This window comes from Triplophysa dalaica, chromosome 4 (genome assembly GCF_015846415.1).
Source record: "Triplophysa dalaica isolate WHDGS20190420 chromosome 4, ASM1584641v1, whole genome shotgun sequence".
Lineage (NCBI taxonomy): Eukaryota > Metazoa > Chordata > Actinopteri > Cypriniformes > Nemacheilidae > Triplophysa > Triplophysa dalaica.
Genome location: NC_079545.1, coordinates 22131394 through 22149993, shown reverse-complemented (window position 1 = coordinate 22149993; position 18600 = coordinate 22131394). Strand labels below are relative to the sequence as shown.

Below are 18600 nucleotides of genomic sequence, written 5' to 3'. Positions count from 1 at the left end.
AAGACCTTTAAACTTCTCTTAACTTTGATCAATTAGTTTTTATAATAGAGGGAATATCTCTAGGTGTTTAGAGCTAAAAGGGCTCACGTCCTTATGCAAACAAAGTATTAATGGTTACTCAAAAACTAATACTATGAACATCAATGTGTATATTTAAGAGTCTATGTGCAAATGTATGACTAAAGTGTACTTTCAGTTAAGTGCCACTGATTACCCATTTTCATGGCAAACCTCAACATATCTCACAGCCAAGTCTTCAAATTCGAGGGCTGTAGGTGTTAGATTTCTTTTGAAACGATTTCTTGGGTTTGCTTAATGGGGAAAGAATGTGTCCCTGATTTGTGAATAGTTGGGACTTTGGGTTTCAAACAAAATTCCCTCTCTCACATTATAACTGTACAGCTGCGTTGAAACATTTGCATCTTTCTGAGACGTGCCAATTGCCGCTATTTTAAGTGACACCAACAAAAACAATAAAAGCTGAACTGGACACATGGTCAGAAGTATATTAATTCACGAAAAGGCAATAACGTGTTTTAATGTGGCTATAATGACAGTTTATAGCTGTAATTAAAAGCTCTAATTAAAGTGAATACAGTCCTCACACATGGTGAGTATATTTAGACCCATATAATGCCGTTCATGGTGTATTAAAGTGACTTTTGTTATGACGTTGTGTGTGTATGTTACCCTCGGCAGCTCTTTTAAAGAAAACTTTGCAGCTTCCGCAAGTGAGAGCCCCGTAGTGACATCCAGATGCTTCATCAGAGCAGATGAGGCAGGTCCTTTGTGGAGGTAAGAAAAACTCCATCGGGAAAATATCGCTTCTTCCTCCATCAAACCTAAAAATAAAAACACAGCATTAACTAATGGCATGACAAAACACTCAAATACATGTTCTATCTGCAAAACAATACAGCAATACAGTGCAAATACGGAGCTTGCTTTTATGTAAGTTATGAAGAAAAAAACACAACCAGGCCCATTATCAGTGATTTGAACTGAGAGCACATTAAAGCAAAAAAGCTCTCGAGCACAGAAATGTACGACGCGAGTAATGGGTGAACGTCTGTACGTTTAAATGTACGACGCGAGTAATGGGTGAACGTCTGTACGTTTAGATGACTAAATGGAATGAAGATACTGCGAATTGCTGCTGAATTCCGGTGAAGTTTAACATCAATTGCCACTGTGGCTGCTAAATTGGAAATGTCATTTTCGGCTCCGGCCCTTAGTGATAACAGGTGACATTCTCGGAGAGAATGCATAAGTGAGATCTGGTGTGTGTGTGTCGGTGGTCAAATGATGGAAGTAAGTAGAGGTGACATTATCCTAATGCAAGTGCCAAGGTCTCTAATGAAGGGTAATAACTGCTTTATCCCTTTAGGAATGATGGAAAGATTCGTGGTTAAAAAGAGTCATTCAAAATCATAATTCTGCTCTGATGATGGTTCCCAATTCAGGCAGCACACATATACTAATAAAGTCAAAGTGAATGAAATGACTGGGATTAGAAGACGGAAAGATTTCTGATATTTTCTTGCCTGTCCAGCACATCATAATAACTTCTGTAAAGAAAAAGTACAAAAAAGACAGCCCTGAGATGCAGCATTGTTCATGTCAGGAGTATATTGTGACCTGGGTCTCTACGGTCTCAGTTTTTGTTAGAAGCAATTTAATCACGTTGTCACCAAGGTTTGTCTTAATTTTCCCCAAGAATCCCACCATAAGCTTACAAGAAACACACAGGGTTGGGTGATGACGTTTGCTGTCCTTTCTTTATTTATTACAATCAGTTAGTGTGAGGACAGGCACATCATCATATGGGCTACATGAAATGCATTATGGGAAAATGATTGTCTTCACAACATTGCATCACTCACTCAATAAGGGTGAGTTATTTCCTCCCAGTTTTGCATTAGTGCTAAAAACATGATCTACTATCGGTTTTAGCCATTTGACAATGTTCTCGATATCTCGATAGTGATGTTTTTTTCTCTGACATCCCTTAAATGGGTAATTTGTTTTCAATCTATGAATACCCATAATTTGGCCCAAACAGCTACTGTTGCCAGTTTGAATACAAATGTTTAATTTACATTTACATTTAATAACTTCTCAGATGCTTTTATCCAGAGTAACTTACAAATGAGGTACATTACAAGCATTTATCATACATGAGCCAATACTATTACAGCAGAAGCAAGTTACAGTAGAGACCAGAGCATCAGACCAAATGCGTAAAAGCGAAGAAAAAGGAGAAGATGATTTTATACGTAAGAACAAAAATACGGCCTAGTTTTAAGAAAATAACCATGTTTCAAATAACTTTTTAATAAAAAGAGCAAGACAATAGCGCTGCATAAAATCAACCTGCTGGTCCTGTCATTACAAAACAACCATAAATCACTGCACGTTAAAATAACTGCAGCAGAAAATTGAAAGTGGACAAACTAGTCAAAATAACAAAAAAAGATGCAATATTTGCAGATCTTGAATACTGCAAAAACTACTGAGACATACTAAAGTTTTTACATATATTTTAGGATCATTTCAAAAATAAATATATGATGGAGGTCCAATTTTCACAACTCATGCATCTTTGCATTCTCTCAGTCTCTCTCTGTGACTTTATGTCACACCTGAGTTTTTTCTGTTAAAATTCAACAGACACGGGACTGGATTTGCCACAATACATGCAGGAATGTTGTTTAAAGACAAAACTGGAATAGCCCTTTTTCTGTGGCTGTTTATTTGAAAAACAGACAAAAGTACAGCCGCTTACGAGATCATTTTCAGTTTTTCTGAATTTACTATTTATAGGTGTGTGTTTAGGTAAAAGGATTCTTCTTGTTTTACTACAAATAATATTTCTACCAAATTTCAAATAAAAGTTTTGTTTCTCTGCATTATTTTGCAGAAAATGAAAAAATAACAGAAAAGATGCTCTGTATTTTTTCAGACCTTAAATACTGCAAAGAAAACAAGTTTATATTCACTTTTAAGCAGTACAACAGTAATATTTGTGTTATTTTGTATGTGATAACCTTGATTTTTATCACAGTTTTCATGTGTCTTGTTATGCTGTTAGTCTTTCACACTGCTGTCTGATCACTTTGTCAGTCCTGAGGTTTGATTTTGCTGAAATTCAACAGATACTGGACTGAAATGGCCACAATACACCTAGAAATGCTTATTAAATGAAAATTTAGAATGGTCTCTTAATTTATTCTGCGCTGTATATAATGTTTGGACCGCTCATTTCTGTTAACTTTCCTCTGTGGAATTCCGTGCACTTTCCAACAAGGCCCGTATGATGGTGAGTCTCTTTGAAGCCGCATGGTAAGTTCTGGCATTCTCTGAAGGTTTTTTGGTTGTTTCACGCTCACTACTGACCTGCCAGTGGTGGCACTTACCAAACAAGCCGTATCAATCACAGGGCCTGGGTTTCTCTCACTATCAGCAGTATGACTGCTATTGGTTTGACCTCATGCAATTCCATGATTAAGAAGGTCACTCTGGCTAAAAATACAGCCGCGCTGGGTTTCTAAGCCTGAGCAGTCAATCTACACAAGCTCTTACCAGGGTCTCAGGCGGTGTTGGTTTGCTCTCACTTTCTATTTCCACTAACACGTTCCTTAGTCTTTCTCATTACTGTATATTAGACATAACTTGATAGTTTGACACCACTTGAATGACATATTTCCAGCACTTAATGAGAAAGTGATACTGAGTTTATCGTAACCTATGCCCTGTATGTTTACTGCCTCGGTGTGTGTTGAGTTTTTACATATAAAGTAAATGAAGTTACGATAGAGGGGTTAGAACTTTGTGTGTGTGTTTGAAGAGGACGGCACCAAAGCAAAGAAGTAGATTGGACACAGCGTACAGACATAACTATACTCAGTGACATGACATGTCAAGGGTACACACAAGGACAAGCACATATTACCAAACCAAACACACATAAACACTCGACCACTTGCATGCCCTCTCTCTCCCTCTCATTCTCTCTCCGTCACTCATCGCCAGAACGGTTTTATGTATTATGGCACTGACAGATGGGATTGTGAAATTACACACCCTTACTTTCTGAATTAACCTTAAAGAAACAGGAATTACTGTTGTGAAAAGCTACATGTACGCTCCACATCAAACTGATTTAAATTCACTGTTTAGGGGCATTTTCTGAGGTTTTACCTGCAGATTTTTTTATTATCTACATAAAACTGGAACTAAATTTGAATTCCATCTATTTTCATTTTATAGAAATTATAGCTTCTTTTAGATACTTTTGCATTCCATGTTTTGGAGAAACATGAATTTTGGTAGTTGTGACAGAATTTTCAGGAAAATTGATCTGTTAAAGGAAAGACATGACTTCACTGGACTGACCAATTTTTAGATACATACAGCCATTGCCAAAGGTATTGGCAGAGACATAAATTGTGTTTTGCAAAGTTTTTGCTTAAACTGTTACGGTGTTATTACATTGTTTATAGATTATTATGCAGAGTGATCAGACGCATTTTAAATAATTGTAAAAAACCTCAACTCAACACTGTAAATATTGTGACTCTGCATACCAGCATTGCCAATAAACGACTTTAAAATTTAAGATATGCTTGTCATTGTTTTCCAGTATACCATAGAAACATGTTGACAAATAATCTACAAATACAGAAGCAGCAAACTTTGCAAAACAAAAAATTAATACTCTTTAAAAGTTTCCCAGGTTGAGACCTCAAGACGCTGAATGATAAAACGAGTAACGATAGAACGATTTTGCTAATTCTTGCAAAGGGTGACTACTTTGAAGATGCTCAAAATGTTTTGGGATGCTTTAAGTCACAACATAATTCCCACATTTACAATTGTTTTATTGTATAATTCTAAAATGTGAAAAATATTTAAAAGATCCAAAACTTTTGTCTGGACTCTTTAATAATTTTATATTACTAGGGCTGTCAAAAGATATAATCGCATCCAGAATGACTGTTAGTGTTTACATAATATATATCTGTGCACTGTGCATATTTATTTTGAATTTATACACAAATGCACATACAAGCGTTCATTATTTTTATATCTATTAATTTTCTTAAATATATGCATGTCTAAATAAATAAAAAATGAATATGCACACTACACATAGAGGTATATTATGTAAACTTTTATTCTGGATGCAATCAATCGTTTGACACCCCTAAATATAACCAAAAAACTCAAGTATTAAAGATATCAAAAATATTTAAATGTATGTCACATTACCTTTAAAACTAGTTACTCTGTAAAAAACTTAGTGGTGTTCAGACATCTTTAGACTACTTTGCGTTCATGTGTAAAGGAGACGGTGATGTGAGAGGTGTAACAGGTTTACACGTGAGGTGACAGTGTGTTGTCAGATGTTTCATGAGGTGATTATGTGTACAGGTGATTTGGGGGTCTCAGGTTAAGCTATCAACTCAAGTTTGTCACCTACTTCCTCAACACTTTGTGGAAACAAGTTTACGACTTCCAGAGTCAGATCTTACACGCACACCCACACAAACACACATACTCGGATCCAATTTATTAAAGGGGGTCCTTATTTCAAAACATATCCAGTATTTGTGTGTGTGCTGCATATCATGTCTGTTTTAAAAAACAAAGCAATAATGACCCAAGAGGAAGCACTCATGGGTAAACAAATAGGTCATCGGGGAGGTGGGACTGAAAGACAGGACACCCTCAGAGCGGCCCTGATTAAATCCTTCTAGCGAAGACCTCTGATGAAACACCGTTGGGAGGCCTGTTCTACTCCAGACGGGGGGACCGGACAAAACATCAATAGAATTGTGTAACGTTACTAAGAGATATTTACACTAAAGAGAATTAGGATACATCAGACTTACGGAGGGAATACACCAACTTTGGCCAAGTGGAGAGAACAGTTACTTAGTACTTACATGCTACCTTAAAGCTAAAGTTCACCCCAAAATTGTAATTAAGTAATAATCTGACCAAATAAACTAAAATAAAAGTCTTTCATGGAACACAAATGTTAATCAGGCACAATCACTTTTCACTTTCATTGTACAAAAAAGTAATTTTCCAAAAAATAAATTCCCCATGCAAGTCATAAGGGTTTGGAATGATGTAAGAAATTTCCATTTTGGTTGAACTGTACCTTTTGAATGCTTATGATCTAATTCATAAAAATGTTTTTTTGTTACTTCAGCTTGATTCAGTTGTTTAAATAATACTTTTGACTTCAATAAACCCATTTAATTTAGCATGTGAAGTTCATTCTTGAACTTGCTAGACAAAATGTTTTTATAGTATAAAGTTTGGGAAGTTGAAGCAAAGGGAAACTCTGCAGCTGTTCTTCGGTGTCACTTAGGAAATGAAATCGAAAAGCTCTGAACGAGGAAACAATTTAATTGCGTGAATGAAACCTGTGCGACTGAAGGCATGTCATATGATTACTGACACTCACACATCAAACAGCCTGTGGCTGAGTTGCTCTTCTAATAAAAGATGGGTGGGGTCCCTGGTTTCTTTGATTCCTAACAAGGTAGGAGCGCCATGAAGATTCACATTCACCGAAATGTAAATCTTCTTAGCCATTCTTGAAATATGCAAATAAGCACCTGTGTTGACAGGTTGGCAAGCGGAAAGGTTGGATCACAAAATTATTCTCGTAACTCCAGTGCACTGCAGTGAGCAAGTGCCCTTCCTATTCGTGTTATGTGTGTGCGTTCATATGTGTAAGCCTTCTCTGCACTTTCAAAGACACCTGAGCAAGTTCACTTCACCTCCTGACCTCTCTCCCAGGAAAACTTCCTAATAACACAGTTAACATCACAGATCCAAATGTAAACAACCTTAAATGGACACTTCACCTGAAAATGAACATTCTGTCTTAATTTATTCACCCTCAAATTGTTCCAAATCTGTGTAAATTTCTTTGTTCTGAAGAACACAAAAGAAGATCTTTGGAATATTGCTTGTAACAAAATTCTTGGCCACCATTGACTACCATAGGGAAGAAAATTGCTTTAAAAGTGTCTTTGTTCTGTTGAACACAAAAGAAGATATTTTGAAGAATGTTGGAAACAGTTTTGGGACACCTTTGACTACCATTGTCATTTTTCCAATGTTAGTCATTGGTGGCCAATAACTGTTTGGTTACAAGCATTGTTTCAAATATCTTTCTTTAAGTTCAACTGTCCCTTTCCTCTCTATCATATTTGCCTGTCTTTCAGTCTTTTAATCATTTAATTTGACATTGTAAAAAGTTCAGATATGAAACAGCGAAATGTGAATTCTGTTGTATGTTAGATAAATAATATTTTCTTCCAAATGTTGAATTGTCTGAAATGTTTTAAACAATCTGTGTGATTGTTACGGTTTGTGATCCCCCATCATGGAATGCTGCATACCTGAATTATTAAGGTATTGTTTTAGGATAGAACTGTAACGATACTTCGTAGTACGATATTTCTCGATGCACAAATGTTACAATGCGCATCGTAGAGAGATGGGGATATTTTCTGATATGACGTTTAATTCTATTCGTTGAGCGGCCAATACGCTACCTACTCTGTGCTTACCTCACATATGCGGTAGAGAGAAGTCTCTGGGAGAAGGGAAGCACAAGACACAATCTGTGTCTCCACGTGGTTTACAAAGCGTTTTATTTTCCTCCACAACCGCCGGTAAAGTACAGCAAACTTGAAGCGTGACTGCTGGCAAGTCACCCCGAAACTCATCACAAGGCAAGCACAAACACAAACGTATTTATATGCTAATGTTAATTTATCCGCTAATGTGAGCTGCTGCATAACGCGATATGCAACATAAAGGAAGCCAAAAGAAACCAGCGCTGTCCTGTAACGATTAGAGAAGTTAGGAAGTAATTTGTACTGTACATTTAAAGATGGAATGACATTTTAAAAATCAAACCAAGTATGGGATTTGCATGATTGAAGAAATCTAATACAGTTGATGTCTTTTTGAAAGGCATTTTTCATCAAAGACAATCTCAAGTAAAGACAAATGAGCGTTTGAGTGTTTGAGTGCAGAGCATTTCATTGGTTGAATGAACTGAATGAACACGCCTTTCACTAAACAAATGAGTCAATTGAGACAAAATGAACTGGTACATGTCGTTCAGGGTCTAATAATACTCTCTCTTGCATCATGCATATCCAGTAGTTACTGAATTTTTCTGAAAAATAAAGGTAATAACCTGGTTTAATTTATTTATAAGGTAAAGTCAATTATATCAAAACGGTTAAATCTTTGTTGGAACATTTAATTACACAGATTTAATTAGATTTTAGTAAATATAATGTAGATTTTGTCGACTAAAACTAAAATGATGGGGATGACTAAAATATGAATTAAACTAAATTGCATTTTATTCAAGACTATGACTACAATTAAAATACATTTTGCTGTCAAAATTGACAAGGATCTAAATTCTATTTTCAGTTAAGCTTTAAAATATTAAAATTCTTTAATAAATTGTATGTGCAACAAAAAATGAACAAGAAATTGTTAATAATTTGAGAATAAATGTTATTTGAATTTCAGTTCAGTTTAGTAATTTTGTTCATATATCGAGATGTGTATCGTATCATGAGCCCTGCATCGAGATTTGATCCGAATCGTGAGCTGAGTGTATCGTTACACCCCTATTGTAGGATTATCTTGTTGTTTACTATTGCTGGTACATAACTTGGCAAAAGTTAAGAAAAAAAGTGCGGGCAAAGATTGCAGAGTACATGTCATATTAACTATGTGTGACAATGAAATCGTGACTATGAAAATATCTTGTAAATTATATCTTGTTTAGCAAATGATCAAACTCAAATTGGCAGAACAACACAGTATAACAGGGTACAACTATTGAAACAGTTGTTAGAAGAACTCAATACTCAATTCTGTGTTTACAGTGAACAGGAGACAGCACACACGTGACAGCAGAAAAACTATGAGATCAAAATAACATTCAGGTAGTGTATGTTGTATGTGTACTATCACACACAGCATTATGTATTATCACACTCAAAGCTGATAGCGTCCGTCTCTGGCAGCATCACATACTGTACTATATTTAGATAATATAGTTCAGATAAGAAGGACAAGGAATATGAGTGAAATGATCTGCTTCTACACTAAAAGCTAGTTAGTGTAAGTGTCAATCTGCTTATGCATTAAAAAAGCCTAAAATACGTGTCATTCATTCTTTTGAAAAGATCAATATAACTAAAGTCCACAAAAGATTCTACATTTAAAAATTCTTATACAGTACTACGCTGTTTATACATTTACATTTGATTTACAATTTACAGATCTTGTTGCATTTGTGAACATTTATACTGACTATAGACAAATAACATCATTATACCAAAGTTATTTTTGCCTTTTAGTGTTACCTTGAAAACTAACCTGTACCTGTTTTCTAAATCCAAATTCAAGTAAAAATATGTCAGCACTGAACTGCACTTTAGACCATGCATTTCTAAATACTCTTAAAAAGCACATTAACCCTGAGTGAAAACCTGTCAAGAGTTACATTTTGTACATTTTATATTCCTGTATTACCATTAATGGAAGACAACAGACATCATCTTATAAATGTCAGTTTATGAGTTTGTCTACCTGTGACATTTGGATGTTCTGATTGAATTGATTTGAATCCTTAAAAAGCCAATTTAACCAATCAGAATAAAACCTGAGAAGACAAAACGTTACACATCCAAAAGGTACATAATTAACATTTTGAAAAACAAAAACTCAAATGTAGAAATGCAGGTTAGGGAGCTCTCTAGCTCACTTCTTTTGTGAGTCCTCTCAAACTTCTTAAGACTTTGCATAAAATGTTCCAAATAAGAATAAAAGGATATGCATAAGACTAGAGCTCCGTAAAGGTGCACGAAACACCTGTCACTGGTCGAGCCAGTAATGACAAATTCACAGTGGCATTGTTCCTGTATAACCATGACAATAATGAGAAGCCAATGGGGATTTGGCACGAGAGAATGGGAGATAAACTACACCACCCATTGTGAGCTGTAACAAACTGCTCTTGTTTGCTGTCAACAGTTGACTCGCTGTTAAGATATATTGTGCGGTCACAAGTGTGCGTTTGTTGGCATTTTACAACAGCTTTAAACAAGGTTCATCCAATCACAATCGGAAACTATTTAGGGATCTAACTACTACAGTATAAAAAGATCTCGATACAACTGTTTGTGAGCCACACTAAGAACCACTTTATTTACCAAAACTGCATGAGTGGTCTTACTTTCTAGACAGTCATATATCTGTGCTTGTTTTTACTGCAAATCTCATGGGTGAGAAAATGTATGAGCCTGATTTATTTTCAAACAGGAATCATCCAATTTACAGCCGCAGATATTCAAAAATCAATCTTTGGAATAAATATGACTATGTGCTTTACTGTGGACATGTTCAATCCAAAATGTGTGAAATACACCCCGTTTATAAAACAAGGACAACGCAAACAATATTTATTTTCGAAAAACAAAAGATGTTTTGTTGTGTAATTGGATCTATACTTGGAAGCTTTTTTGGATTTTTTCATGTAACCACAGCTGCCTCCAGAGCTTACATCTTAGCCTCATTAGACAAGCGATACTGAAACAATAATCCCATTCAATAGCTGATAATCAAGGGAAGATGGTCTCAATTATATGGGTAGTCGAGTCAAAAATGGTCCTGATCAACAATTCAAATGGTTGTGTACAATCATATGGTAGCATGTAATACGCTTATCCTGCTTATCAGTATTACCCAAATGCTAAACAGTAGAAGGGTAATAGATACAGTTTTATGCACGTTTATACCTGATCCACCAGTATAATAGCAGATTACTGCATTCGAAGTGGATCATCTCCCCCATTAGCAACCACACAATGGGGTTGATGCCAAACTGGCTACAGTCCGTTTTTTTTTTTAGATATTATTGACCTAGATGGAAAAACGACCGTATAACATTAACTAACAATGTAGAATATTCACAACTTTTGCCTCTGCACCTTTTTCAATAGAGTGCTCAAAGGTCCACAGGTGAAAACACATGCATCTTTCTCATTCAATCCTATTGTTCATTGCTGCATTTATTATAAACAAGAAATTAATCTCGGCTTGATTTCGGAATGTCCCAAATTGGCCTTCTGTACAGAGATGTTTACAAAGTTAATGCTGAAATCCCAAATATTTTTATTTATTTTACATCAAAATTGTATTGTACACATACAAAGACATTCATTTTTTATCTAAGTTTCGCATTAGATTGTGAACTCCAGATTTTCCTACTTCAAATGTTGAGCCCCACTGTATTTGTTTTTGTGTGAAGTTGTAACCTCAAAAAGTTAAAACAATTATTCACAATCTTCACAAATAGTCTTTATTATATATTTTATATGAAAATCTGTCTTCCTTTGGCCGGTGATAGGAGGGGTTAGAACAGTTTGATGACAAGATTACAACACAAGGAACATGCTTAAAGAAAGTATAGGATCAGTTCGATTTTATCTTGACTTTAAAAGGAGTCGAATCACAGAAAACTAGACTTTAGGTGTTGTTTGTAAAATACAGCTCCCTCCCCAGTCGGACAAGAGCATTTACTGAAAGTAAGCTGTGGAAACCATTCATTCAGACATGTTCGTGACGGCATACGATGAGCAAATTACATAATGGAATGACATTAACACATTAACGTCTATTCAGCATTCAGAAACTTGGCTCATTCAATTACTGTGAAGTATTAAGAAGGAAATATGATACATAGTATTATTAAACACAAGAAGAAGATATTATTATTCAAGGCCGTACGTAGCTTACAATAATAGTTAGATGAAACTGTCATCCTCCAGATGTTACAATGTTCTTGGCTGTGGGGTAGGACCTTATTCAGCATAAGGTACTGAAGGATCATAATAATATCACGCTAACGTAAACAATAGCCCTGCTACAATTAGTCAATAAAATTAAAATGAATCGACAGCCCTCCACCCAAGTCGACCACAGCATGAAAGCATCTTTATATTAAACACTTGAAATAAGGTCTTGTGCGTCTGGTTTCATGTGGGAATGTTGCTGTGTCAGGAGCTTGAAAAGTGCTGGTGCTGTTCACTGAGGTTGAGAGGTGTTTTTCACCAGAGCATTACTTACATTTTAATATTTCTGTAAATGATATAAATCAAAAGCATTTCCATTTAGCAAAACAGCTTGTCACAGCAAGTGATTAAATGTTGCAGTTGCAATATTTGCTGTTGGACATTAAATTTAGATTTGATATAGCCAAACCTGATTGAAATCCTTCATGTTAACCCTAAGTAACACTCTTAGTAAATAAGAACCGGGAAAAGTAATAAATGGATTAGGAAAAACTAAAGAGTAGTCCCTTACCTTGCTTTATTATGGTATAAAAGGTTTATATGTACAGCCTAATTTATTTAATTATAGCATTTTAGAGTTTAATAGTCTTCAATTCGCACATTGTATGAAGGACAGCAGTGAGAAATATGATTCTTCAATGCTAAAAAAACATAATTTTTAGTTTTCATTGAAATAATTTTTTTTTAATAATAATTAAATGTAGGTAAATAAGACATTAAAATAATCTTGGCCTATAGTTTAAACCGGTAATCGGCAGATTATTTGATAAAAAACTATGAGTTACATAAAAGCATACTTCACCCAAAAATGGCTGCTTTCAGGACACAGATATATTTTATTGCAAGAATGCAAATGATGTTTTGCTGTCAATATTTTCAAACCTGGTGTAATGAAACGGCACATACATTTTAAATCTGCAAGTGTAAATGAGATTTCAGAACTTTGGAAAAGGGTTACCGTCATATGCAATATAAAAAAGCATGATCAAATAATTCAGCTGTGTTCCACCATAAAAAAACAGCAACTGTTAAACTTTGAGCATACACTATGTGATTCAGCCTTTGCAAAGAAGCTGAAATTGAACAGAGCAGTCCCAACAATATAAGACCCTACACTCAGTAAACCTACATCCAGCAAGTGAATCGTGACACAGATCATTTACAGATGCAGCGCAAAAGAAAAACACAGCTTGTTTAATTCCAAGGGTCAGAGAGGTGAAAATTGCCACCAACGATTATTATTAATGGTATTCAAGAAAAATGATTAATTAAAAAATATCTACTCAGATGCTGCAACAATACCCCACCGTCAGAATATTTTATCACTGAATAGATTAGCTCTGTATAAACAACTTCTGATTAACCTTTTCATAACTTTGTAATTCGTCAAATATTTATGGGAACAAATATGCAATATTATTTAAAAACTTTATTGGTTTCTTTTCCATAACATTTTATTTTAAAGGGCCCTTGCTGACAAATGAGTTGCTGGTACCACCATCTGAAGCACACTCCCCACATCCAAACTGGCCTTTACAGCATGTGAAAATCAGTACGTGAAATCAGTTTTATGCCCAAATCCTCTCAATAGTCATTAAATAGTAAAGGATAAATACCTCTGGACTGATTCAGTCAATATTATGTGCCCAGCATCGTATGGAAAAAGTTAGAATTGTAAGCCAAGTAGCTCTATTCAAGTTTAAATGCTATAGTTACCAAATAATCTATTCTTCGGTATTATTTTTTACTTGTTTAAACGCCTAAATAATGTTCACAGCTGTTGATAATTGTTCAAAACAAACATGCCATATGTAGAACATACTGCACATTCAGTATATGTACTGATTGTACATGCTGTATCGATAGTAAAAATAACTCTTCTACTGAATTTGGTACATACTGTATTTCAGCACATAAAAAAAACCTGTTTTAAACAAGACTGGTGTAACAACAATTAAAATAGTAATATTCAACGTAAGAACATTTGACGTAGAGGGTTCAAAGAATTCCAAACTGATAGTACAACCCCAATGTGATCGTTCTACCAAGAACACCCGGTAAGGAACCTTTGCCTTGTTTGGAATGCAGTCTGACCAGAACTGAATTTGACCAAGGTGTACTTCAGATTATTACATAACAGGCATGCAAAAACTCTGTCGTTACCCTCGCTTCTCTCTCGCTCTCGTTGTCCCTCATAAACACACACACAAACACATACAAATTTGTACCAATACTCAATAGTCATCCAGACAGTATTTGACTTTGTCTATTTTTGCCCTGACCAATCATCAACCTGTCTACTTTTTAAAGCACTTCAATATGTGGAAAAAATGTGCACAGGGCTGCTCAAGCAGCAGATTACCAGACTAAAATCACCTTCAAGTTTTTACGAATCTTTCTCCAAACAAATACGGTCCACCTCTTAAACTTTTTTGTAGTATTCGCGGTCTAATTTATTCATGTTCAGTATATTTATTATGTGTGATATAAGGTCTGTAAAACATTATTTTTTGTGACGATCAAGTTGTTTTGCTTCCAACTCAAACCCAAAAGATACAAAGGTTAAGCACACAACTAGTCTCAAATTCCTTTTAGGAAAAGAGCACACTCATATACACTAAAAACAGGCTTAGACAAAATGGGCGCTTAACTCTGCTTGTGATTGAAGCACAAAACACTCTCTCAAGTTCTTTAGACAAAGTGCACAGGCACGCAACCAACTCTCATATGCAGTACAATCCAAGTTGGAGGTAAACGTTTTGTTTTTTTTAGTTTCTGCTGCTGGATATTTTTCCTATCCATGTCCGGCTTTGTCCCAGGTGGTGCAGATCTGGTTTTATCAATAAATCAGACTTTATTTTTAAAACAGCCATCCCCGCAGACAGCTACAAGTTGCATCACGTTTATTTATAGACCGCTTTTGAAAACTAAAAAAGTTGACAAAGTAAAACACAGATATATAGAAAACCAAATGAACTTTCGGTATGAGCAGGACGGTTTAAGTATCACCAGCCGATGAAAATGCACCGTATTACAGCCGTAACTGCATGACCGTACACGTGAATCAAAATTTGCTCTGTCCATGGACAGCCTGTGAGACAAAGTGTGAATGGCTCATAAAGGCTAACCGAACCCAGGGAACCCCAGCGATAAGAAAGTTTAGGATTTTGGCACGGTTTATTGCTTTTGGACACAACCTTGATGGCAGTGTCCCTGGAACCCAGCAATCCTCTGGGTGAGGAGACTGGCCTGTGTGTTAAGACTGAGTCTGTGTGTTAATGTGTACATCTGTCTCTGTGTACTAGTTGACTTGGCTGCAGACATAAAGAGGAGAACTTCAAACAAATTAACGCTTCCTTGAGGAATAACAAATTTAAAACCTAGCCTGTAAAACTTGCTCTGAAGCATGACTTGATTCACAAACAACAAACTCACGTGTAGGTTTTTTTCATAAAGAACAATGCAACTTCACATGATCACAATGTGCATAGTTTATGTAAACAATATGTTATTATTTATGACATTTATAAAACATTATTAAATCGGACAATTACTTCATTGCCAAACTCTTTCACGGTCTCCTCCGTAAAGTTGCGTTTTAAAGGCGCGCGCATGTTGTGCTTAGGGGAGAACTGTATAAAGCAATCTAATTCACTTTTTTAAATTGCGTCCAATCTGGAATAAATACATTTCTATAAACCTAATTGTGTGAAAAAAATGTGTGCGAAAACAGTAACCCCCTCTTACCTGCTGTCTGCGAAGGGTGTTACATCCAGCCATTCGCCCATTTCGTTTTTTACGCAGGGCACGTTAGGGTAAGGGGGACGGGTCAGCATCCCGCCCGGGTACCACTGTTCGGGTGGAGGTCGCTCCCGCGGAACCAGAGCCCCGCTTCGCCCGTACTCGTAGGGGTTACAGATGAAAGGTGCTTCGTGGCCAGTAGCGTATGGATCCCTCTGCTTGGGAGGCACATATTGCCCGTTGCCGTCCTCAGCGTACCTATGCTGGTACGCCCAGGTCTCGTTCAGTTCACGGGGCATCATCTCGGATTTTATTTTGACGTTGTACAGATTCATGTAATTGGAGTATCTGTCCTCCGCGGGTCCCGCAAACTCATGGGACATAGACGCGGGCTTTCCAAAGCTCCGACTCGGCCCGTTATTGAGTTCTGTGTGCAATGACTCCGGGTGGACGAAATGGGACATGTTCGCGGGCAACAGTTGTTCAAACTGGCACGAGGCCGCTCGTGATGCGTCCATATCCGGTGCTGTCGCCGCCGATGTGCCTTCTGAACTCAGGTTGGCAATGTCCCCGGACAGGCTGCCGAACTCATGCACCTCCTGCACGTCCGCCGATAAGTGCGTATGAGATGAGTTGTTGCACGGCAAGGTCGTCCCCTCACCTGAAAGCTGCTCCAGGTTGCCAGTTTTGAACATCCCGAGGACTTTGTCGCTCCCGTGCATCTCTGCAACTCTGTCTCGTCCCGCCGCGAGTGCGTATCTTCTGCCTTTACCTCCTGCCTCCCGTTCGCTCACTGAACATTCTAGCAAAGGCATTCCATACAAATACATTTCTTCACCACTACTTTCAGTGTTCAAGGGCGGTGGCGGAGCGTGGTACGGTCCCACCTCGCCTAGTTCGCTGGACTCCATGGCTAAGCCCAAAGACACGGACACGGCTTTGCACAGCTCTCGCGCTGTATCAGAGATGGTGCTGCTGCTGGTGCTGCACGCGCGACTACTCGCCACACTTGCGTCACGGCAAGAGCCCAACTCGCGCGTGTGAACTTCATCAGCGACGCCGCTTTTCTGTCCCGTGTCAGCGCCCCGACGCGACCCCGTGCAACTGCCGCCGCTTTCGGTGGCGTCCTTACGGGCCGAGCCGCCAGATGACACAAACGAGTCGCTTTTGCTTCCTGTTAAACTCTTGTTGAGAAAATGGATACGGCTCGTCTCAGCCTCCATCAGCGAAGTCGCACTCTCACACTCTTTCTCGGGGCAGCATGAGCCCGTACTGGGAGACAGCTTGCTTAAATGCATTTCCCTCAGCACCGTATCGTGCAGGCAGCCGCACTTCCTCGAGCTCGACATGTCCAAACTCTGCGCGACGGCAGCGCTGCTCGCTCGCACGACGCGAAAAACGCTTTGGTAAGGTCCGTGAAAAACTGCGTCTGGGGACTCGCAAACCTCTCCTAACCCGAGCGTAACCTCCATGATCTACAAACAAACTGTCCAGACACTCCAGTACAAACAGGCTGTCAGGGTTTAAAGGGGACTCACCGCAACAAGTTCATCGACCAAACCCCGTCTGCTCAAGTCTTCCCGTTTAAAAGTTCCAGTCAGACTGACACGAGGAGCTGCGCTGCGCAAGGCTGTGTAGGCAAAAATAATAAAATGGCAATACAATCGCTGCCGCGTGGGAATAAACAGATACGCATAGGCGGCTCTCACGAAACGTCAAAAGAAAAGTTTTTGTCAAAGCAAACGAGCTTTTCGGGGCGTCTGTTATTCAGAGACTGCTATTCTGACAGTCCGTTTAAAAGCTTTATTCACTCCCACCTCGTGCTAAAGTCATTCATCTGCGCGCATTATCCATAAAAGAGCGAATGAAAGTAAACCCGACCGGGGGTGGGAATTTCTCTCAGCCGCTCGAGTTGTTTTCCTTCTACCTTGAGAATGCAGGATAAGATATTTCGCTGTCTGTTTCCAATGATCAGTCCGAGCCGAGGCGGAGGTTGCTACAGTACCCCGGGCGCATCATAACAACCTTCCCTTTTTAAGTACAATCGCAGCCCTTTCCTCTCGTGGCAGGTACTCTCTGGGGTTCAGTCGCAGGTAATGCGCGAAGAGCTTGCTGTGTCACGGTGTTTTGCTGGGCTAAGCAGTAACTTTACGGAGGGTTCGCTCGGGAAAGTCCTTGAGCGCTTTTACTGTCAGGACTAAATAATACAGCCCCAGGAACGGGGCCAACAATACGGGTAAATAAGACTACACTGCATAGGATAGCGACTCGATTTCATTTAATGCCTTAATAGAAATTAAAGACAAAACGGACGGAATATAAGATCAAATCCAAGAGCCTCCGTGCTTTATGAAAGTCCACAGGCTGAGCCTCGTCAACCAACTAAACATTAAATCCAAATCGTGACTGTTAACTATACAAGGCAAACAGCAAAATAAAATGTCAGCGATTTTTTGAAGAAATCAATATTTAACCTTGAAGTAATAAATGTCGTCTGTGACAATTTAAAATGATTTAAAATAAAAAGTACTTTAAATGGTTAGGCCGATTTAATGCTTGTAATTTAAAATATATAGACCATTTTATTAGTTCACAGGGTTTAATATAAAATAATTCCTCATTGGAAAGTCCCTTTCACTACATGGAGAGTTGGAAATTTTGAGTTGGGATGTAAGATTCGAGGATTATGCTGACAGGACAATTATAGTATATGAGAGAGTCGAAATGTGCTGAAAATAAACACTGCATAAATAAAGTCAAAAATTATCTTATTTCAGTTTGGACTGTTGGTGGAGTTCTTCCTAAACGCACGCGCGCGCGCACACTGTCCTAACTTTTCCATAAGCAACAGAATGAGAAAACATTTAGACAATAATTTATGATGCATGACGGGCGGCTCCATTGCGCACTTCAGCCATATGATTGGTTTCTCCCAAAGGCCATC

At 37.8% G+C, this 18600-nt stretch overlaps 1 protein-coding gene across 1 annotated transcript in view; it reads right to left on the bottom strand.

Moving 5' to 3' along the window:
• The window catches only part of ar (androgen receptor), a 59561-nt gene extending 41537 nt beyond the window's left edge, over window positions 1-18024 (bottom strand). The window contains exons 1-2 of the mRNA XM_056745416.1: window positions 15663-18024; window positions 691-842 (exon numbers count right to left, since the gene is read on the bottom strand). Coding sequence (XP_056601394.1) covers window positions 691-842; window positions 15663-17128 — 1618 coding nt within the window. The 5' untranslated portion in view covers window positions 17129-18024. The remainder of the gene's footprint in view (window positions 1-690; window positions 843-15662) is intronic.
• Between the last annotated feature and the right edge of the window lie 576 nt (window positions 18025-18600).